This window comes from Saccoglossus kowalevskii, chromosome 5 (assembly GCF_978046115.1).
Source record: "Saccoglossus kowalevskii chromosome 5, keSacKowa6.1, whole genome shotgun sequence".
NCBI classification, from domain to species: Eukaryota; Metazoa; Hemichordata; class Enteropneusta; family Harrimaniidae; genus Saccoglossus; species Saccoglossus kowalevskii.
In genome coordinates, this window is record NC_140645.1 from 19,015,867 (window position 1) to 19,040,706 (window position 24,840).

Consider the following 24,840-nt stretch of genomic DNA (forward strand, 5'->3'; position numbering starts at 1 on the left):
GAACACCGACAGTCAGATCACGAATTAAACTGCTACGAGGTATCACAATCAATAAAACAATCTAAAAACAAATCAGACGTGCTTACCTTTGTTAGTAACAAAAGCGATCCTCTTCTACGGGAGAAGAATAGGTTTAAGATGCCAAAAATCTACTGAAACTACCTCTGACAAAAATCATAACGGTCACCAAGTAAGCAGTGAGGGCGCTGTTCATTCAAATCACATTTCGTAATATTTTATGTTAATGAGGAGCCGCCTTTTAGACTGTTGGTACCATTTATGCTTACTGTCTTGAAAGGGGTGCCAAATATCCACAATTTGTCTGAAAAGGGTTAGGCAATTGGAGTTTATTTCTGTCTGAAGGGGTGGGGGTTTCAAACAACCAGCTACACACCCCTGTCAGTATTTTTTGCAAGTACCCCCCCCCCCTCGGGCGTCCAAACAGTCTGTTACAATTGTAGACGAGACATTAAATCATTTTAGACACTTAAATCATATGTTGTTTCTATGTATAAATACATTTAAGTTTTTACATCACCGTTTATGTTGATTTTAGTTGGTACGATCAGACCTGAAGATAACAATAAATGTTGACAGCCCCCATGTGTTTATGGTGAGGACGTACAACTCTACCACTGAAAATCAAAGTCGTATCTCAAAGTTGTGGCAGGGAACGATGATATTATGATACTACCTAATTATTTATTTTGTTTGCAGATGCGACATCTGGTATGCAAGCAAGAAACTTTGCGATTCACGGTTTTTAAATCTTACCGACTCCAGTAACCAGCTCGTGAAAGTTCTTCAACAATTTATGCAAAACAAGTCACTGACATGTATATATATAGCATACCCACCATTCTCAAAGGTAGGGTACTTTATATTCAATGCATCTTCATAAAGCCCCGGCTTCTGGCGACACATGGTGGCTATCACAAATAATTCGCGGTAAAATACGGCCACATTGTGAAAACCAGTAACTTGCAAATGCACCAATCAGTGTGCTTTACTTCCATTACAGGGACCAATAATCTACTCGTGGAAGCAGTCGATCAATGTCCTCGTCTAAAAACAAGCACTGATTGGTCAATAGATTCTATGACGTTTACACATGAATATTCAAATCGTAGCTCCTAGAGTATGCTTGGAGTGTCAGGCGAAATAAACGTATCGTGGTGCCGGGCGAGCATAATTCAATGGGACCCTGTGTTTTGAGCAATACAACGATGTTCGTCGTTTTGAAAAACGAAAGTGATTATTGACCAAACGTTAAAGGGCGGTGGTCGTCGCGCCAGGTCCTGTTCGATATGGGACTCATATCAACGTACACAACGCGTGTAAAATACATTGTTTGTTTACATGAAATTCGAACACGCGCTGCGCGACGACCACCGCGCTTTAACATTGTTGTCCATGGGGATTCAGTTGTAATGATGGTTTTAGTGGCACCATACCTCACTTTTGGTATTTTTCGGCCATTTGTAATAATATCATATTGATCTTTCCACAGCGAATAATTGATATTCTTCATAATAAAATTCCGAAATACTACACAAAAGATGATATACCGAAGTTAGCCCCAAACATGTACAATGACGACAATTACATCATATCATTGGTAGAACAGGAAATAGTTATTGGTAAGTATACGGTCAGATGCCTTACTATATTATTATTCAAATTAATGCATTAATTATAAGTTACCTCTTACTTGTATTACTCGGAGCAGAATATTTTATTCAAGTAATGACAGACAAACAAAGACAGAATTAATAACTGTAAGGTTCACAACTGACAAAATGTGACATGACACATCAGACTGTGTAAGTTATTGACTGTTAGTATTAGTCCGAGCAGATCATCATGGGGGGGGGGGGCAGAACTATTGTGCAAATGTTGTTTGCCTTCGCCTAATTTTGCGCAACATATGTATTCACGTTATTGGTTTATTTATTTTTATTTTTTAGTATGTGTGCGATTATTTTTTTTTATCTTAAAGCGCGGTAGTAGTCGCGCTGCGCATGCACGAGATATATGGGTCTCATATAAAACAAAAATGCGCAGATCAACGAGTACGAACTGAGACGTTTCCAAGCTTTAAATAAGTATTTTCATGTTATTGGAAGATAATCAGTGCAAGACGCGCCCAGGTCAAACTCATACTTGTGATTTCCATTTGAAGAGCGCATTGGATTGTGGGAAAATCAATGTTTATCAACATAAATGTGGCACATGCGCAGCGCGACGACTACCGCGCTTTAACTTTGTCTGTACAATTGTTGTTTTTTTGTGTTTTTTTCCTGTGTAGATCATTTTTGTCAGATTGCAACACATACTTATAATATTCAACTGCTAAAACTACATATACTCTCCACACTATGCATTATAATTGTGGATGTGAAGAATCTTGATGTGCATTTTCGTGCTCGCATTTCAGATGCAGCGGAATTCATTGGCTGCAAGGGATCAGCATGGACCAATCAGGTTAAAAGTGGCAGGGATACACTACTCAAACGAAGCCTGATGATAAACTCCCTTCCAGGAATCCCAAATGACCCACTTTTAATAAACTGAAGAAACTTTTTCTTTGTCAGTCAGAAAACCAGTAGTAAAATGGTTATGGTTTTACTTTAAAATATTAAGTCAGTATCTTTGGATTAGTGGGTTCGATATTCTAAAGATGTTAAGGCTCGATATCTGCAATAAGCTTGGATCGAAATGTTTGCCTAGTGCGGAGTAGTCATCGCCCGTGGCAACGGCCATAGCGTGTCGAAAAACGCGTCGTTGTTTACAAATAAGCGTCTACCCATGAGACTTTGCGTTATTAGCATGTGTTGTTATCGTCGGGTTAGAACTGAATTTCCGCGTTTGTTTAGGCGACGAAGTTCTGCTAACTAAACATCGAGTTACAATTTGGACGTTATTTCTCAATAGCGGGCGTGGTTTCCAAAATATGGGCGTGGTCATTTGTGTAACTCGATGTTTTTGTAACTTGATGTCCGTATTAAATTCGAACAACTCAGAATCTCGACCAACAGTCACCGGCGCTAAATTAGTGAAGGTCGTGGGGAAATCAATTTTCATCAGCACAAATGTCGGATATGCACAGCCCGACGACCCCCCCCCCCATCTTTAATTAATTTGAGGTTTACCGGTAAATCCACAAGCAATTAAGGCATTTAAGGGCCCTTTCTGGAAATGCAAACGCATCGCGGCACTTGGTTAAATTATTTTACTTAAAAAAACACATTGTCGCTCAAATTAGTGTCGACATAGGAGAAAGAAATTCGCCATGTCCATCTTTCATGGTATCCATCATTCGTGGCCATGCCCCCCCCCCCCAAACGCATGACGATTCGTATCATCTGGATTACGCATAGCTTCTCTGCGATTTACGGTCCGTATATCTTAAGCGTAGCTTGGACCCCCCCCCCCCCAATACATTTTGCTGGATCCGCCACTGCTAGACCAACATTACCACGACGTCTATCATTTACTGCAAAGCAGGTGTATATACCAATTAACATTTAGAAATTAAGGAACCATAAGAAACAAGACATTAAATGACTTTTCCTCTGGTTGTTACGAATTCATGTTATAGGCATTTACAGTATTTGAAACAATGAAGTCCATTAAATTAAAATTACTACTGTATATCTGTTTGAATAACCAAATAAATAATTGTTTCCTATTTATTTATTTCAAATAAAACGGCAATACTTTGAATGAATATAGCGATATGTTTTAATTTTACACTTGTCACCGTACTATTAACAACAATTAATTTGAGAATTGTTTTCATTGCACGGCAGTCACTTTTCCGTCATTTGCAGTCTTGGCATGTCACTACATCTTATTTCTTTTACCTCTATATGAGAGTGTTTTCTGAACATATTTTAATGACATTTATGCAAAAAAACGTACTTTCTGGCTTTTATGTGACTTGCATATTTATAGTTCACTCATTTGTGGACAGTGTTCAGCATAAAATATCGAAATCAAAACTTGTTTGCAAAAACTCATTTAAGCAAAAACAAACTACTTAGACCCAAAAGTCTACTAAATTCAGTTTGCTTATATTTTTTATGATTATAAATTGACTGAAACTTATGAGAGTTATGCTTATTTGCTTAGTTATTATTCTCCGGCGTTTGCTGGGGGTAGCATTTCCGAGTTTTACCGTAGTTACATACGTCACTGAACGCTACTTATGATTATATAGTAAGTACCGAACTGTAAGGTATAATATAGGAAGGAGTCGTTGGGGGCATTCAGAGCGGTTTCCGGCGGGAATTCCGGATTCGGGCGAATAGAATCTGCCGAAGACTTCTGTGTTATCACAGGATTTTATACCGTGACTCCTAACAATAAACATATCACTGAACTCAAAATCGGGCAACTTAACTAAAAATCGATCTGCTGAACTCAAATTCGATTAGCCGAACTCAAAATATGTCCGACGTTTATTGTGTGACTTCTGTGTTATCACAACAATCAACCCACTGAACTCAAAATAGGTCGACTGAACTAAAGAACGGTCTTCTAAACTCAAAATATGTCCACTGAACTTAAAATCGATGAGCTCAACTCAAAATCTCTCCGCTGAACCCTTCCCCTAGACTGGCAAAGTCGGGACTTCTTAATATTTGTTTTACAAAAAAAGATATAATTAATTGTCAATGTGGTCTTTTTAGCGTGACTGCGAAAGAGGGATTAATTATATTTGTTTTGTAAAACAAAAAAGTAGTCCCGACTTTGCCAGTCTACCTTGCCCCGTTCTGCCGAACTAAACATCCAACCGTTAAATTTGAAAAACGTGTGCGAGGCTAGTAGCCGCAAATAAACGCTACATAGAAATTTATATAAAATATCTCGATTTAAAGTAGGATATTTGCAAAAATAAGTCATTCATATAAATCAATAATAATAATAAACTACATCCACAATTTCATTTAGATGGTTCGAAACTATTTTCTGTAAATTATTTTCGAGATCACTTGACATAATTTTTTTTACAAACTATTAATGTATGTGCACATAATTTGGAACCAATCAAAACCCGATAAAATATGCAACGAGTTTTATTTTGGGGATTTAGCCAATACAATATTACAATTTACTGATATTCTACAACACTATTTTTTTTCTGAACAACAACAAATACAACAAATTCCCACAAAAATAAGAGGCAGGTTATATTTCGGGGGGCCTACAGTGAACCGGTGTCGTTAAAATACAATTAACGTTTTTTTTTCTCAAAATGGTATAATCAGAGATCTTTTTTATAGATTGCCCGGGGCCGTCCTCGTGGAAAATTTCAATAGTGCTATTTCAGCAATCAGATCTTTATTCCAAGAGGTAATTAACATAACTTTGAATATTTTGAATCAATAATTGGTTATACCTGCCGTAGTTGATGTTGGTTTGAACCACACCCTTTGGGCAAAGTTATGTTATTATCTCCTCGTCAACTCCAGATGTTGCACTTTGACTAAAGCTGCATGAAACATTAATAAACACAGAGACCTATTCCGGTATAACTGTGTAGTGTTTGTATGAATTACGTCTGCGTATTCCTGCAAAATCTTTACATTTTTATTGCACCAAATTTACACTTACTTTTTCAGACTACTAGTGAATCACGGACAAGCTGTAAAGACCGTGACGCACTTAATTAAACCTTAAAGTTTTCACCACCAGACTTTCTCGCCCAATTGTTTTCTGTACTTTTTTTCGTATTCTGTAATATTTCTTGATATGAGCTTTAATTTTAAAGCCAACTGACAAAATTTGAGTGAATTTTCAGTTTTCATCCCAAAAAATTGTATATTTTTGTCGCAATCTTCTGAAGGAAAGTGCATACTATAAACAGGACCGTTTTGTGAATTTGCGACGAAAACTGGTGGTGAATAGTTTATGTTTAAATTAAATATGTTTTTTTAAACAATTAAGAGCTATTTTAGAATTGTATTCTATTTTTACAGTTTTAAAAAAAATCACAGAGCAAGCAATGTAATAAAATATTTAGGTTTTTTCATAAATAGGTGAAATATCCCATCGGATGATAAATCGCCACACGTAGTGAATTCCACGTTTGCCAACACAACTCTTGTCATCGTAGTATGTTTGAAAGCATGTTCTCAATTTATGCAAATTCACTTCCCTGATTGCGACTCAAACCACGATTCTGAATGAAACCCGTAAGCGGCGCATAGATCTAAATATTTCAAAGACCGAAGCCTCGCAGCGAAAATGGAATTCGTGGCAACCTCAACTAAAAATCAAGTGAAATACCTACAAAATCATAGTTTTTCTTCTCATAGGGAAATTAAAGTACTGTAAAGGGGGTAATTATTCACTGTGTTTTAATTTAGCTTATTTCGCTGAATGGAAAAATGCGCTAAATTAAAACACAGTGAATATGTAAAATTTAGCATAGAACACATTATCTAAATGATAAAACCGTGAATTTAAAACCCACTGAATATGCCTGAAATGGTAAATCAGTGAAATTTAAACCCAGTGAAAATTAGTCATTTTACAGTATTGCCGAAGTATTCATTTCATAAGTATTGCTACGTATCATGTTCCCTTGATAAATCATTTGCATAAATCCCACACAAAGTCACCCGTATGAAGGCAGACATTTTTGAAACACAGGTCCGAAATTGAATACATTCAAGCTCTGAGGGTCTCTAAAACTGTATGTCCACCGCTGTTGGGATGAACATTTGTATTATTATACCGAATAAATCTTAAAACAGAAGTTGTGGCACTTCGTGGCAAATTAATCCTCCAGGTCATCCTCGTAGAACTGAAAGAGTTCAAGAACAGTGATTGAATTCTACTGTTATTTTACTTTGAAATTCATGGTTGTATTGATAAACCTAATTTCAACAGCTTCAGCCTGACGAAGAATTGATTTTACAAACTCATCCGGCGCCATCCCGTGGCGTGTGCATCTATACGCTACACTGTGACTGCGTTCCAGCTCGCAATAGAACACTGAAACGAGCTTCACACGAAGCTGCACACAGCTTGAGTATAGGTTATGACAACACCATTCTCTTTCGACAAATACACTTTGCATAATATGTGATATACATACAGTCAAAACCCGCAAAATACGTAACAAAATTCAACAAAACGGTGCCGTCACAAGTAAGTCCACGACTCTCCGGATTTTTAGGTAGACGAACTGCGCAATCACAGATTGAATGTCTCAAAGCGCATAGCTGAGCGCGCTGGTGAAACGCCCCTGAAATGCACGGCAAGCGCGACTAAAAATCACGCGAAATCGTAACAAAATCCTAGTTTTTACTCCAATAAGATAGTCATATAGTGAACGCAAACCTGGCACACTAATCAGTTCATGAATATTGTGGCGTATCGTGTTCCCTTGACAAGTTATTGGCGTAAATCAGATAAATTCAGGAGAAAGATACCCGGATGGAGGTAGACATACGAATATGTCTACCTGCGATGCGCGAATCTGATTGGTTGTCATGGTCATGAGGTATAATAATAGAAAATGTTAAGTAAACATTGAAATACATGTCTAAATGTAATGCGCGCATCTGATTGGCTGTCATAGCTATGAGTATAATAACATAAAATACGCAAATTCAACCAGGGATAATTTGAAATTTTACATAGTGACGTCATACTTAGATTATCATAATCCAACATTGAGCAATTGGATTAAACAAGCTAGCCGACCGACTCAGGTAGTAAGTTATAAACAGCGCCCTCGTGTGCCAATCAAATAGGTCTTCCAAGAGGATCAGCAATCTCTTAAAGCGGGAGGGTCGTCACCTGCGCAAGCGTGGGAATTGAGTCCCAAGCGACGATAACAACACATGCTAAAAACGCAAAGGTCATGAGTAGACGCTTGTTTGTAAACAATGGCACGCTATGGCCATCTGACGCATGCGCAGGTGACGACTCCCCCGCTTTAACTCCAGTTATAATTTTTACCACAGAGAAACTGCAGTGATAATGACTTTACTATGTAAAATTTCCAAAAATCCTGAGGTGTATTATACTGTTCAGCCATACTGACTTGACCATTTGTGTTGATAAACATTGACTTCCCACAATCCAATGTGCTCTTCAAATGGAAATCACAGATATGAGGTTTGACCTGTGTGCGACTTGCACGAATTACTGGCAGCGACTCCTTCGATACCGATTACCTAATTAAAGCTTGGAAATGTCTAGGTTTGTACTCTGATCTGTGCAAGTCACCATCTTTGTTTATATGAAACCCATATACTAGTATCTCACGCATGCGTGGCGCGACGATTACCGTTCTTTAATTCAGTGTTGAGTATAATAGTGGACTGAAAACTAGAAACACTTTTACTGAGAGTAACTCGGATAAGCTGGGGAACTAGCTTATTTCACAATAATAACTCGGAAAGACAAGAAAAGTTACTCGCACATACCGATTGCATGCTCGTATAAGGCCAGTCGAACTAGCAGGCCTAGTCAGTTCAAAACTTCTATCTCATGAGCCAAGTCTGATAAATAATGGCTAATGAAGACATTCAGAGTCTTAAAAAATCCCAAACTTATAACATGATCAATCAATGCTATTGAATGAAATGCCAGTCCCCTGACCTAGTGAACATGGAGATGTGTCAGGGGAAATTCTGCATGTAACTTGTGTACTTTACCCATATACTGAGGAAGTATGGGTGTATGCCGTTTCCTCGCCAATTAATGTCAAGCTAATAGGACATTGTCCTCAAGGAATGTCATGTACTGACGTCCAGTTTCCTGACTGATGTAACATCAGGCCCTTCCAATGTAAGACGGCCTTTCCTAGTAAAGCTTGCACTGGGTCCATAAGTGGTACTATATCATACAGTATCTATAGGTCATAGGTGAACTGCCATCTTTGTCACTGGTGATGACATAGTGATTATTTCTACTCCTACGCATTCTCCAATAGGAAAACAACCTTGGTTGGCAACTATACAGTTCTGTGATGCGGAATCCATCGACAACTTTCCACAACTCTCTCAGGCTTGACAATAGTTGGTAACCAAGTGATCTCGTACAAAGATTAGCATGCCCCACCACCTGCTCTACAAAAACAGTCGATCATGGTGCAACGAAAGCTCTTTCATTGCCAACTCAAAGCCTGACAAAATGGCTACGGTAAAGCCCGTTTTCCTGATATGGGTGCAAATTGTGCATAGTAGTCCTTGTGGTAAACAGATTCTGAATTATCCGGGATTGACCTAAGTCTGTCCAACCTAGCAACTTGTGCTCTTGATTAGTCATAATTTGACTCCATGTTCATGTTGACCTGCCAGCCTAAATTAGACTCATCAGGCACAACTTCTCACTCACAGCCGAGAAATGTACATTTCAGCCCCATGCCGTCTTAAACCTAATTTCTTGCAAGAGGGACTCATCAGAAAAATTTTAAACTGGAGTTATAGAGCACCCCCCCCCCCCAAGCAAAAGATTGGCCATATGCTTTTATGACATTCATGAATCTTCCAATTAAAATTTCTAAGCTTGACAATATATTTTGCAAGAGCAGTTTTTAGAATACAGCAAAAAGATAACTATGGCAGGTTGGAATGCAACACACAAGTACAATTTGATAAATCCAGAAATCAATGTTGGTAGTTGGTATGGCTACCTGCAACTACATGTGATCCATACAGTTTTACATGATCAGCCGGCAATCGGTGTTACAAACAGCACTCTAATTCCAAACCAGTTTTGACAGCTTCATATTGTTTGAAAGCTACCAGTCTACATCTGATTAGAATGTGCTAATACTGCATCTCAACATTGTGCAATATGCAAAACTTACCCTACCGATTGTGATCACCATGAAAATAAAATCTATTGGTTTGGCAAATCAAGAAATATTGATGCTAGCCAGCTCTTGACAACGTTGATGTTTTTAGGTTAGGTTAGCTTCATTTTGAAAGTAATCTAAATTCAATTTAACAAGTTGTGAACAGTGAATAATTTTCAGATCCTATGACAAGTGGCATTTCAGAGCAACTTTTGAAAAATTTTGGCATCAAGAATTTAAAATAATTAAGTCACAAAAAAGTATGGTTTACCATTTATTGCACCTAGATGTTTAGACTAATGTATTCAAACAATATCATTTGAACACTGCCCACATTTGTCAAAACTTCCAAGTCAAATAAACACGACAAGATTTACAATATTTTTTTTATTTTTTATTTATTAATACTGCCAAGCCATTGCCTTCTTATTTTGATAGTCCGTGCACCTTCGCATACACCTGTAATGAGAATGGAAGCAATAGTGAGTTCATTTTTAAGGATCTGGCTGGTTAACAAGGTTAATGTTTAAACAAGTCATTGAAAATGACAGTCCCCAAAATAAAAACAGCCGTTATTCAGCCATCTTTGATCTGATTATGAAACACACTGATATGTATGATGTATGTGCCAAATACGAATGAAAATGGTACATAAATTGTTGAAATATAGTAGTAAGGCCAAAAAGTCAGATGGCTGTCAATCGGCCATCCTTGACCAGATTTTGAAACAAATTGTCATGGATATGCATCCTAACATGTATAAAGTACATGTATGTGCCAAATTTGAATGAAAACTGACGGAGCACATCCAAGATACCGCATAAATAAACAAAAACAAGATGCCTGCCAGTCGACCATCTTTGATCCATCATGGACATGTATCCTAACATGTATAATCTATGTACCAAGTTTGAATGACAACTGACAAAGCATGTCCAAAATACAACATTTTCAAAAAACAAGATGGCTGCCAGTCGGCCATTTTGAATCGAATCGCTAAACCACTGCATGTGCATATGTCCCACATAAGGTACTAGGCACATGCAAAGAATGAACGGAATCGGTCCACAGGATTCTGAAATATGACGTTGGATAGACTGACGCAGGGACAGACGGACACACGGACGGACGGACAGACTCAGAAACTCATGGACGGTCGGGGACATGTATCCCAACATGTATGATCTATGTAGTAAATTTGAATAAAAACTGACAAAGCATGTCCAAAATACGACATTTTCAAAAAACAAGATGGCTGCTAGTCAGCCATCTTTGATCCAATTGTGAAATAAATCATCATGGACATGTATCCTAACATGTATAATCTATGTACCAAGTTTGAATGAAAACTGACAAAGCATGTCCAAAATACAACATTTTCAAAAAACAAGATGGCTGCCAGTCGGCCATTTTGAATCGAATCGCTAAACCACTGCATGTGCATATGTCCCACATAAAGTACTAGGCACATGCAAAGAATGAACGGAATCGGTCCAAGAGACTCTGAGATACGACTCCGGACGGACGGAGACCGAATTATAAGTCCCCGTTTTCGGACTTCGTCCGAACGGGGACTAATAAACTTCCCTACCCAATAGCTGTTCTTTCTGAAATGCACAAAATAATATTTAGTGGTAGCATGTGTTTTTAACAGAAATTATAAATGCTGCGATTGCGACTATGAAGCGAATTTGTGGTAATGAGAAGTCAACCGGATAGTATCATGTTTTGTTTCAACAAACTGTAAGCAGATATTTCCTAAACATGTGCTGCAATATGATCCTGCATTCAATGTCACTTGTGTTTCTCTCTCCAGGCTTTTTTCTATGTTTAAATTGCAAGCGTTTATGGCACCATACACAGTATTTGCGTTATCAGAGGCACACGCAATTACATAAATTATAGAGGTATTTCTACAACAAATGCAATTTTTGGTTTATTTGAGCTTCTATTAGAGGTAGTGCACAGTAGCCATATATGTGACTATGTTACCGTTTTCTTTCTATCATAGTGGCATTATAATGCATTATTTCCCTGCATTAGCCAGGCCTGATTGAACCAGCATGGTATGTTAATTTTACTGTCGTGATCACGAGACATGCATAGAAAACTAGTCAGCAACTTAGCTGACAATGTTGCTGTTTTGTTGTCCCAAGCAATATCACAGTGACAGTACGTACTTGACCAGCTAAGGTAGATCTTGGTATTAAAAAACAACAACAAAAACTGCCAATTACCTGACCAGCAATTCTGTCTAAGTCTCGCTGTCCTTGACTAGTGAGCCGCCTACCACTGTTACCATCTTTTTCTACCAGCTTCATTCCTTCTAGTGATTGTAAAACTTTTCTGGCAACAGATGAAGAGCCTAGGCAATAATGGCTGGGTGCTGTACCATTACGCTTTCGACCACCATAAATTTTCATAACAGCTCCCACACCAACACCTCCCCTGAAGTAGAGATGTCTACAGAGAGAAGCTAAGAGAGAAAAAAATGAAAAAAAATTATTAGTAGTCATGAGAACCCTATGTTTTTTTACTTCATATCTACATTTTTCTGTGTGGAACACTGCTCTAAAACATGACTGGATCAAGATGGTGTTGGGGAGGAATGGGTCAAATGGGATTCCAAAATACAATTTGGTATGTTGGTAATCACAACATAATTTTTAGGATTATAAAAGCCACAGCTGCAGTCAACAGCTTGTTAGCCCATATAAGGCAGTGCAATATCGTGTTTGCCAATATTGAGTAAGCTAGGGAGTTGAATACCAGTTTTCTAGTGCATCAATAGCTTTTACAGGACGTTGACCCCAACTGTGGTGCTTACAATCATAAACACTAACCACATACTAACTTTACATCAATTTTAGGTAATGTCAGAATGTGGTTTGAATTACACATATGGATTTATGTGTGAAGGTGAATGTAAAAACACTATAAGATGTCATTTGCTGCACACCAGAAATCATACAATCGAGGGACAATGTTTACATATGTTTTCATTCATTCATTCAACCAACCAAATACATGGTCAGCAGCCAACTGATAAGGTGATACTCTTGGCATATTGTAGTGAAATCTCGGTGAAATGCTTAATAGATTCTAGGCTAGGATATAAATATGACAAGTTGCGCCCGACAGAACGATCAGTTTTTCACTTCTCCAGAAAAGTTTTTTTCAGTACCAATCAAGTACCAATCAAATTGCAGTAACGTCAGATAGTGACAGCCATCAAAGAGTAACCATTCACGGCAGAGTTCATTTCCTCCCAATGTTTAACATCTTGTTGAGATTTTTGTCAGCAATCCAAAGATGGCTTTGATTGATGATGTTACCATGACCACCAAAATGAACAGTCATTGAAGCTCGTAAGAAGGCGTGAACTTTGCAAATTTGTAGTATTGACCTTGCCAAGGAGACATGCACTAATGCTGTTCGGCCGGCGAGTGTGCCACTCACGTCTACATGTCGGGCTAATCCGGAAGATACATTGAAAGCAAGAACTGATTATGTGGGAATTCCGAGTAAGAATAGATTTCCCAAAAATCAAGTCACATCAGCTTTGATTGCTTGGATGTTTTGGGGTACAAACATAACAAAAATTTCATATACGAAATGGTAATTTCGTTTTACCAAATCACAAATTCAAAACTATACGAACATATTTTTTAAGATCATTATAATCAATGTATAATTTCCTGTTGCATCAATGACGTGCCTGGGAATTAGCACAACTAATTGCACCACAGCAAAATCTTAATGCGTCGTTGGCACGTCATATCAACTTCGAGCTTACAATGATTGAAGTCTTACCTGATCTGACGTAATACCAGTCTGGATCATATGGAGCTAATTCCTTGTGTTTTCCTAGTTTCACAATATCAACCCACTCTGGAACTTTAAGTTTACCAGACCTGAAAAAGAAAAATTACAATCAAACATATTTTAGTGACCACCTTTAAATATAGCCCACCAGCCTACAGGGACTACTTTTAGGCAGTCACACAGCATAATCCAAGAGCAACCTATATATACAGACCACCTGTTTTACGTGACCACCCTTTCATCAAAACTTTTTGCAGATTCAACTTTGTTTAAAAAACCAAAATAATAATTATCATACCGTTTATAAAATAATTTTTAATTTCTCCAATTCAATATTGTTTGACATACTACCATTTCATTTTCTCCTCAAATACGCCAAATATATAAATTGGCGGTTCATAAAAAAAATGCAACCTTCTTTTAAAGACCAACTCTACAAAGACTTTCAATGAAATCCATTGCATGATTGCTGTACACAGGTGTGACTGACCAGTGTTAAGAGGCTATGGACTAGATGCTGCAAGAGGTGGAAAAATTTACCAATTATGGAAGTGCTGTGGACGGGACTTGCACACTGTCAAGTGTATGCATACATGTGACCCAGTGTTCTCCCCAGACTCTAAGCCAAGCATTGCGGCTAATTTACATAACAATAAATCTTATTTGCATAATTTTGTTTGCATAATAATTAGTTTCCCCAACAAACATTATAACTCAAATAAAGAAGAGATACATATCTCATATTTTTTATCATTTACATTCATTGTGTTTTATGTGTGCATCAAGTCAAATACAGTTTGAAATAGAACAGGAAAGAAATGGAAATGCTTATAGCCAGTCAGTAAATATATTGTTTATCCGTGGAGGTAACTGGTTTATCATTATTTTGTGTACAAGTAGTCAGTTTTAGTGCCAATGTTACTGTCAGTTCATACGACCGGGGGGGGGGGGGGATTTGTTAAATTTGCAAAATCTGTATGAAGAAATTAATAACTCAATAATGACATTTTTTTTCTATAACGGCATTTCAAAACTAAAGTCAGCGATTTTTCATTGATCTATCTATTATTTGTGTAACGCTACAATCACCGTAACATTGTCAGCTGACGGCATTGCGTTGAACGGGTATTCACCGCTGCTGTTGCGATCATCGGTCCCTGACTTTTTTTTTTAAAAATACACAAACTTAAAATTTTTGCTTAATTAAAACGATTCATTGATGATTAAACTTAGAAATTACATCAAAATCGCCAACGAAATGTTGTTTTTAAACATCGCGGAAAAACATGCACTCAGCGCCGCCATTTTTGTTACCTCAATCAAAATCTCCGTTGTAACCCAGCATGCATCGGTTGTGATGTCACTACATGCGTTACGTCGCCTTAGGGTGGCGTTCCTCGGTAATGACGCACTATGAATGAGGTATTTCTAGAGGTCAGGGTTCGTTTTTTCCTCGTCCGTCTCGTCTGCAGTTGAATAATTTTTACTTTGATTTATTTACAGCTTTTTTGTCCGATGCGACTTAATTTCACTTGTTTTTTTAATTCTTGGTAATTAGTGTCACTGGCGATGAAGTAGTAAAAACGCAATTAATCGCAGTGCAGCAACTCGGGATAGACCATCCCGACGCAATTGGCAAATTATTACTACCCAAGTATTTTGGGTTTGCCAGCTCCGCACCCTTGATAGACTTGGTAACTTCTTGTAGACTTCCGTTTTTATCACTGTTTTTGTAAGGCTAACTATGTACAAAGGCGGGATTACCTTTCGATCAATACATGTTATTGTTTTAAAGATGTGCTAGACGAGGCTGACACTTGTAAACAATACAACGTGAATAAGCATCGCGGGTAGGATTTCAAGGATCGCGGGCGAAACAAAAGCGACGCGGCTGTTTAACTAAGCGACGCGGGCCCGCAGTCCTTGAAAGGCCTGGGGAGAACACTGTGACCATTAAAAAATACTGAAGTTATGACCATGCGATATAAAAATCAAACTATTTGATTTATTTGTTGGGGTTGTGGGGTACCAACAATACCTGCTGTTTCCAATCGGCCTGCGGCCTCAGGGAAATAGACGTATACTAGTGCCCTCATGGCCATGCAATATGTGTTTACTATATTTGTCAATTTCTGATGTAAAGAGGGGAACTAGTCATGAAAAAGTTAAACCTAGAACACTGGCAGTAAAATGATGTACTTACTTTTTGAGAAAAGCAGCAAAGGCTTTGACGAAGACATCCTGCTCCACGTCTTTTACTGTTACACCCACCATCTAAATGAAAGAATGCAAATCAACATTCTAGTTGCGTTGTTGCTGCCACCACCAACACTAAAACAGCAAAATTGCCAGCTAAGTTGCCGATTGGTTTGCTTAGCGTGCTTGGAGAGCGTGTAATTTTAGCCGAACGACAACCTTCTAAAAGGGTTTGAACTAACCAGTTCTAATCATGTATCAATCTTGAGACATGCATAACACATCAATCAGCAACTTAGCTGGAGATGTTGATGTTTCGGTGTTCAGAACAATATGGCTGTTACTGTAATGTTCCAAATTTTGAAATAAAAATATGGGTCACAAAACAATCTGATAAATTTATCAAAAATGCGTTTTTTGAATAGTTTACAATTAGTTCCTATGACAGAAACATTCCATCATCTCAAAATTTTGTTTGGTGACCTATGCTAAAATAAAATTTATGTAGCGTTATGAGGGCTACACATATGGCTGTCACGAAAAATTGGAGAATTTTGAATATTAGTACAAGTTATATCTATGTAATGTGCTTACATGGAATCCTATGAAAAAAGGTTCCAAAATGGACTCTTGAGATTATTTTGCACGTTTTCTTGGAAAAACTTCCTTTCTCAATTAAACCTTAAAATATGAATGACGTGCATGTATGTGAATCATCACAACAATTTGTGAATGATTTACGGTGATCTATTTTTTCCATGTTTAAATGGTATTGAACTACCGCAAAGCCGATTACTATATGTTAGTCACTTTGCAAACAGAGTAAGGCAAAAACATGTAGGGTAGGTACGATTTAAATTTTGTTTTAATTGCTTTTTTCTTCATGAGGTTCTTAAGCCACCACATCAAACCTTAAGCCAAACACTCTAGGCACACCCCAATATATATGCCCCCCCCCCGATAACTATATACAATTAAATGGGGGAGGGGCCATGAGGAACTCTTACATCTGCCCATTGTGACCACAATTCCAAGTAATAAATGCAGTTTTATTCACGTCTTGGGACAAGTAATTAATTTAATGCAAGGTGGGATTAACTGAATTGCGCGTTTTTAATTTGGTTTACTGAGAAATTCAGTTTTTTTCTGAACATACTTCAACAATAAACTTTCATCTAAAATTTCAGTAATTTTAGAGAAGTGGCAACTTAGTCATGAGTGACACATTATTAAAATATGCGTAGGTACCATGTGATTGATCTAAAGCATGTCATTACGTAATTATTGTTTCGTTGCACAACTGCTTACCAGGCACAGACCCCATAAATATTTAAAAGAACGAATCCATTCTTCCAAGGGTAACTTAATTACCTGTCCTACCTTATGGGAAATTTTAAAAAATGTATATATGCTGCATAGTAGTTAGTCAGAAGGGCGGCATAATTTATCCTGACAGAATAGACAGCATTTTATTTTGTACACATGGGGGCAGCCATCTTGAAAATTGGGATGTACGGCATGAAGCCACACGAAAACATTTAATTTTCGACAACTGAGGAGTGAAAATTGCAAAACTAGAGGTTCGACATGACATCTAAAATAATATCAGTGTCATTTTTGTTGGTCTTATGTTAATCGGGTGTTTCAAAGCATGCGAAAACATAAAAAGGATCGCACAGACCAATACACACTTACGGTGATATTTCAGCAGCGGGCAAAAAGAGAGAGATTTCTGGATTTCCTGGCGTGATATTCAGGGACCAATTCTCGCGTGACTTAACGTGTTTGGTCATATTAATTGAGCTAGGGAGTTGAATACCACAGTTTTCGAAAGAAATGACGTTATTTATCAACAAGCAGTAAATTGTACGAATAAATTTCATGATAAAAAACGAGTGGATTCTCATTTTTAGTGCTCGATGCTAAACACGATCCAAATGTTGTACCGCAGAGAAATAAATACATACAGAAGAATAATCAGTATGCCAAGTGGTACATTGTAACCTTTGACCCTGAATTGCGTTTTGTTTCGGTGTATCGTCCAGGTAGGTTGTTTATACACGTAATTCTGGAGCATTTCTTCAGTGACTATTATTGTACCACTCTCAATGATTTTTTGTCTGTCTCTTTTCAACAAGCTAAAATCGATAGCGTGCTTTATGGAATAGCAAAAAAAGGAATGCTATTTCATGGGCTCCATGATTTTACATAATAAACCACTGAACACTGTCAAGCGATTTGTGACCAACCTCTCAACAATTATGAGTAGGCTTCTATCTTAAAGGGCGGCAATCGTCGCGCTGCGCATGTGCAACATTTGTCTTGATAAACCACAGGAAGCCCAGAAACTATGATCAACTGTATTCTTACAGACGGACCGGAACAGGAAGTCAGTGGAAAACAAAAGATTTTTTTCTTTAGCGTGGGGGAAATTTGGTTTGCGTGTGGGAAAACAGGGGGGTTAATCCGAAAATTCATTGTCTTTTCCTGTTTGTGATTGGTCCTGGCAACGTTTGGGGGATCGTGATGTAGCTCCGACAGCGAGAATGCAGTTTCTATGAGGCAGGGGTGGGGGTTTGGGGGGGTATCGGCTGGTATCTAGTGTACGAAATAGACAAGGGATGAAGGCTCCAGCGAGTTCATATTTTTTAAACTAGAAAAAACAGACTAACAGAATGAAAAATAAAATCTATAAAAAAAATACCAGGTTGAAGAATATTAGTTGCTCTTTCAAATTTCGGCATATTTTACCGATATCTGCAGAATAAATCAAGAAAACTACACAAATTTACTCCATTTCTGAAAAATTAACGGTTGGCCCGAACGCATGACACAGTTGGAGGTGTGGCCTGTTCAAAATTTGTTAACAACCAATCATAAGACTGGTTACGAACCACATCGAGGTTACGACTCTGTTAGCCTTGCTCAACTGGTTCGTAACCAGTTTTGTGATTGGTTCTTCACCTCTAAGTGTGCCGTGTGTTCGGGCCAACCGTAAAATAGGGTATAAAGTTTAACGGTAAACGTGTGTCTCGACTGCGCCCAAGCTTTGCCAAATTTTGACAAATGGCAAGTACACACATCGGGAATCCTCGGTCTTGCGTGCATTTTAGTCATTCTCTTTATTCAGTTTAGATCGAATCACCCGGAAACGAGGGAGTTTTTAATACTTGGAGTTGCCAAATAATATATTTTTTAGCCAAAATTGACCATATTTTAGAAAAGTAACGATTATTTGGATGTATAGATTATCTTCATAGTAATTTTCTTGAATGTATAATTAAGAAACCGAAATGACTTTTACTGGGACACTGCAATTATTTCCGATAGTGACTCTATTTTTCTAGGATAATTCACGTCGCCATGTTTACAACAATGCTGGTCTTGTGTTATTAAATTTTGTCAATCATGTATTAAAAAGCTGTTGAAAATGTTATACATCAGGGCAAGAAGTGTACCAGTCAACTAAATCGAGGCAAAATTAATATAACGGTCTTGAAATAGTACTGACATACTAAATGCTGAATCATCACAAGACTACCGGTACTAGTTTTCTAAATTGTATTTGTGAGCTGGATTTTTGTTGGCGTTTTCACTGATATCTAATAAATCTCAGTACAGGATTTTGTTATTCGGGCTCTGTATTCATATTTCTATTTACAATATGATTTATTATTTAAATTCGTTTTTTTTTTCATAAATGTTCATTTCAGAGCAACTGGAACAATGACATAAATGGAATTGTCACAAGAACTTTATCTGGGTTCTAAAATCTGCTATCCACATGTTGTTAAAATGCAAGCAGTGAGAAGCTTTACAGTAAAATTACTGGCTTGATCAGCGTTCAAATTCAAATCAATCTTTTCATTCTGTCTCCTTATTGCACATATTTTGATTTATATTTCAATGACTGGTAATAATTCAACCAAACAAATAGCTGCTGTCATAAATTAATGTAGTAAACATGCTGGAGTCAGTGTACAAATAGACTGGTTGCCATGACAATGAAAGTTATGGGATATGTATGTTCAAACAGTTTTTAAAATATTGAAATATTATTGTGTATTAATGTCAAACTGAGCTTTGGTAAAATTATTCTTGTTTTAATAAATGTTTTTGTTTTTCTAGTGTTCCAGCATTCTTGAAACAACATCACCTTGGAAAATGCTACAATTAAGAAGTGTACATGTGGAAAGTGGAAATAACATACCCATTCGATCCTAGATCTGTTAACAGAAGTTGTATGCTGACAAATGACTGACAACAATCAACTAAACAAGGAGAATAGCAATCAACTGACTGACAACTTTAAGTTTTGTGGAACTGCTCCAACTTTTTCAATAGGTAAATATCGTAAATATGGAGTCACATCATTGTGAGCAATGTGGGAATCTTATCCAGCCAAGTCAATTTAATTGTCATATGCAAACACATTCCAACAAGAAACATTATCATTGTAAGCAATGTGGAAAGTGTTTCACCACACCTAAATATCTCAAACAGCATATACAAGTACATTCAAATGAAAATCATTGTGAACAATGTAAAAGAAGTTTTATCACATCAAATTATCTCAAAAACCATATGTTAAAACATAACAATGGAAAACCTTATTGTTGCGAGCAATGCGAGAAGAGGTTCACCCGGCCTAGTGAACTCCGGCGGCACATGTTGACACATACAAATGAAAAGCTTTATCATTGTGAACAATGTCAGAAGAAATTTACCACGGCAGGTAATCTCAAACAGCATGTACAAGTACATACCACTGTAAAACCTTATCATTGTGGGCAATGTCAGAAGAAATTTACCACGGCAGGTAATCTCAAACAGCATGTACAATTACATACCACTGTAAAACCTTATCATTGTGGGCAATGCAACAAGAGTTTTACCTACAAACATATTCTCAAATGCCATATGAGGACGCATACCAATGAAAAGCCTTACCTTTGTGAGCAATGTGGGAAGAGTTTCACCGCACGTGATTATCTCAGAAAGCATTTACAAACACATTCCAAGCAGAAACTTTATCATTGTGAGCATTGTGGGAAGAGTTTTGCAGCGAAAAATACTCTCAAATGCCATATGAGAAGACATACCAATGAAAAGCCTCATCAATGCATGCGATGTGAGAAAAGTTTCACTGCGCCAAGTGCTCTCAAAAATCATATGCTAACACATTCCAATGAGAAACCTTTTCATTGTGAGCATTGTGGGAAAAGTTATGCAGTGAAACATACTCTTAAATGCCATAAGAGAACACATACCAATGAAAAGCCTTACCTTTGTGAGCAATGTGGGAAGAATTTCACCACACGTGATTATCTCAGAAAGCATTTACAAACACATTCCATGCAGAAACTTTATCATTGTGAGCATTGTGGGAAGAGTTTTGCAGCGAAAAATACTCTCAAATTCCATAAGAGAACACATACCAATGAAAAGCCTTACCATTGTGAGCCATGTGGGAAACGTTTCGCCACAAGTAGTGGTCTCAATCAGCATCGACAATCACATACTGATGTAAAACCTTATTGTGAGCATTGTGGGAAGGGTTTTGCATCGAAAAATACTTTCAAATACCATATGAGAAGACATACCAATGAAAAGCCTTATCTTTGTGAGCAATGTGGGAAAAGTTTCACCATGTCAAGTATTCTCAAAAAACATATGCAAACACATTCCAAAGAGAAACCTTATCATTGTAAGAAATGTGGGAGGAGGTTTGCCAACACATATACGCTAAAACGTCATATGGAAGCGCATACAAATGAGAAGTATCATCATTGCGACAAATGTGGAGAGAGATTTATCAATTCAAGTCGTCTCAAACAGCACATGCGAGTACATACTAATAAAAAGCGTTCTAATAGTTCTAATAGGAGCTTTTCCTGGTCAGATATTCTCAAATATCATATGTTATCACATACAAATCGGAAAGTGCCTCAAGAGGAGGCTACTTTATGTAATTGGAATGGTAACATAAAAATGCTAAGACAACTTGTTGAACATTCAAATAACCAAACCGTTGCTACAATACATACTGGTAATTCAGAAATTAAGTTATACTGTCATCAGTGTGAGTCTATATGTAGTCAATTACCTCATCACAGACACTCATTAATTGTTCATAACGGGAAGAAACACGTGCATGGATGGGAAATAATAAATGATAAACAGTCAACTGTGATAAAAGATGAGTATGAGGAAGAAAAGAAACAATTGTTTATTGTACATGCTGGGTTCATTGTTTCAAGAGATGATGAAATGGAAGAATTTAGGTTATACAGCCTAATTGTTGATCAACTGAAGTAAAAGTTCTTCAAATCAACCCTTTACATAAAAAATTTACAAATAACCTTAAATAAATTGCAAAATATCTCAGGTTTAGGTACATTGCGAATGCTGTGATATTCAGATCTGATTTTGGTTTGAGTTTTTCAAAAAGTAAATTCATTATTATCATCATGCTTCTCTAGTGGTGTTAAATGAGACAGCAGCAAGATGTGGTATTGCTGGCTGTGTTTAGAAGTATATGTACCCAGACATTGTAGGCACCTTGTGTCTGCTTCATTACTGAACTGGTATGTAGATTCTGATTTGTGAAAATTTATTGGATTAGCAACGTTACGCACTTTCTTCAATAATTAATTGAGTCAACAAAGCAACACTAAATTTCAACAAGTTGAGTTATGGAGCACTGTTGTTGGTTGGGGGTTTACCAACCTGCGGGCGCTGAACCTCTCTCACATTTTTCTTTTTGTATATACAAGATTAAATTCGTTATAGTACTATAACAAAAAATAGACTACAACTCGATTTCTGATCCATGCGATTGGGAAAATACAGGCCATTTATACTAAACTTGACACTTCTGTTTTCATGCTATGTTGAACATCTGGATCAATATGTGGCAAACAATTGTTCATTATGAGGCGCTATGCAGCGTTCTGTTGATGTCAATGTAATTTAATGTTCAGACTATTGAAAACTTGTAGGGTCATGTGTTGTCTGCTTGGTTATAAATACAGGTCGTGTTTATAGGTTATGACTTATATAGTCATCTTATTGAGTTGATGTTACTGTTGCAATAAATCGTCAGTTTTTGCTGTTACTTTTATGACTATACGTGCCAATTATGTGGTGTTAACTTTTTTTCTTGTTTGGTTAATTGTGTCCTCTCACTGCACTTGTATGGCTGCAGACTGCCTCTATGCAGGACTGTGCTCTGTGGTTGTGGTTACGCAAACAGCTATGCAATAGGAAGATTATTTGAATGGAATTTTAATTGCACACTTCATCAGCGTCCAATAACTGCAGAGGACGAGAGGATGTGGCATTCAGGAATCAATTGAATATTATGCAAAAGATAATGAGAATAGATAAAAAACTGTTTCTTCTAAAACCCAAAATGCATGTGTCAAAAGAAAAAAACCCATAAAATACGTCTGATATAAACACTAATGCTGATCAAACTGGGGATGGCGCGAGTGAGGCCAGTTCTAGTTTGTTTGAAATGCATTTTTGTAAAGTTTATTGTGAAGGAGAAGTGCAGTTGACAATTTCCTGCCGAGGTTGACAATGGGCTTCTCCGTGAGCGCTTTTCCAATGAGAAATTTGATGAGCTTATTAAAAAAACAAATCTAGATGCGATTGTATAGAACCAGACCTGAAGCAGGTCTGACCATTTCAAGAGCTAGCCAAGTTCCCAGAAAAGAATCATGCAGGTGCCTGGGGAGGTGGGATGCGGGTGGTTAGTGTAATTGGCAGTTACTGTTTAAGTAAGATATTGGTCTAAATAAGACAAAGTGGGTAGAGTCAACTACATGCCCCAGGTAAGACATGTTGTCAATTCTATTTGGTACACAGCGAAAGGATACAAAATTGGCGGGGCATATGGTATAATACGATTATTTTACAGAAATACGTACTATTATCTGAGTGAACTAACTTAACTTGAACGAAGATTCCTTGCTGCAAATGAAAGAAGTACATACAACTTGAACTCGAATCAGTTAAACTAAAGGAACCTAAAGTTAATCCCTATTGTCCAATTTCTAAAACAGTAAGTCCAGTAGTTCTTTATATTTTTATTTAAAAACTGGTTAACATGCGTAACACTGACTATCCACGAAAATGTTATAACATGGTGTATGCGATTAAAGATTCAGAGGATGTTATGACACGCACATGGGTTACTAGTGTAGATAATTTATTTATGTGCACACGCGAGAATCGATTACCAAGCGACGATAACAACACACGCCAAATACGCAATAGCTCATGGGTAAACGCTTGTTTCTAAACAATGACATGCTATGGCCATCTGACGCATGGGCAGATGACGAATCCCCCGCTTTAAATCTTACATAAATCTTATTCATGAACTCTTGTACTGGACATACCAGATATAGATTAAACAAACAAAATAAATTATCTACACCAGTAACCCATGTGCGTGTAAAAAAATCCTCTGTATCTTTAATCGCATGCATCATGTTATAACATTTTCGTGGATAGTCAGCCCGAGTGCTACGCATGTTAACTAGTTTTTGAATAAAAAAATAATAAAGAAATAAAAACATCACAAGCCAGCTTAGTGTTGATTTGCATAAGTAAATAAAGAGTCGATCTATTTCTTCAGGTAGTTGCATCTTCATCGTTCTCCCACCCAACCCACCCTTTTGGCAAAGTGGGCGCAATTTTTAATTCTGCCTTTTGAAATGTAACTTTTTTATGTTTAGCTGTTTTCTTGCCCTTGAATTTGTCTTTTATTTATTCATTTTTTTTTTGTGAGCATTTTGTTTTGCTTTGAGTAATGTATTTTTTGAATTGTGTTTCTTTTTGTCTCGCTGTTTCTTTCCAGGGGTACTTTCGTATCATAGTCATTTTGTAGTTGTAGTTTGCCACTGTCCTCCCAAGATTTGCATTTTATGTAACACATTTGCATTTTAATAGACCATTTTCCGTACACTACGAGAATCACGCGTTAT

The 24,840-nt window shown here is 37.2% G+C and overlaps 2 protein-coding genes across 2 annotated transcripts; one reads left to right on the plus strand and one right to left on the minus strand.

Annotated features, from left to right (window-relative positions):
• Positions 1–10,195: 10,195 nt before the first annotated feature.
• LOC100376064 (small ribosomal subunit protein eS19-like) lies at positions 10,196–17,604 on the minus strand. Its single transcript, XM_002735283.4, has 5 exons — positions 17,540–17,604; positions 15,852–15,922; positions 13,637–13,737; positions 12,061–12,299; positions 10,196–10,282 (listed from the first exon to the last, which is right to left on the minus strand). Exons 2-5 carry the CDS (start codon positions 15,920–15,922, stop codon positions 10,250–10,252), a joined length of 444 nt encoding a protein of 147 aa, XP_002735329.1. The 5' UTR covers positions 17,540–17,604; the 3' UTR covers positions 10,196–10,249.
• Positions 17,605–17,841: 237 nt separating this feature from the next.
• LOC144352823 (uncharacterized) lies at positions 17,842–22,961 on the plus strand. The gene is made up of 2 exons (XM_078009700.2): positions 17,842–17,889; positions 19,973–22,961. Exon 2 carries the CDS (start codon positions 20,204–20,206, stop codon positions 22,160–22,162), a length of 1,959 nt encoding a protein of 652 aa, XP_077865826.2. The 5' UTR covers positions 17,842–17,889; positions 19,973–20,203; the 3' UTR covers positions 22,163–22,961.
• Positions 22,962–24,840: the final 1,879 nt, after the last annotated feature.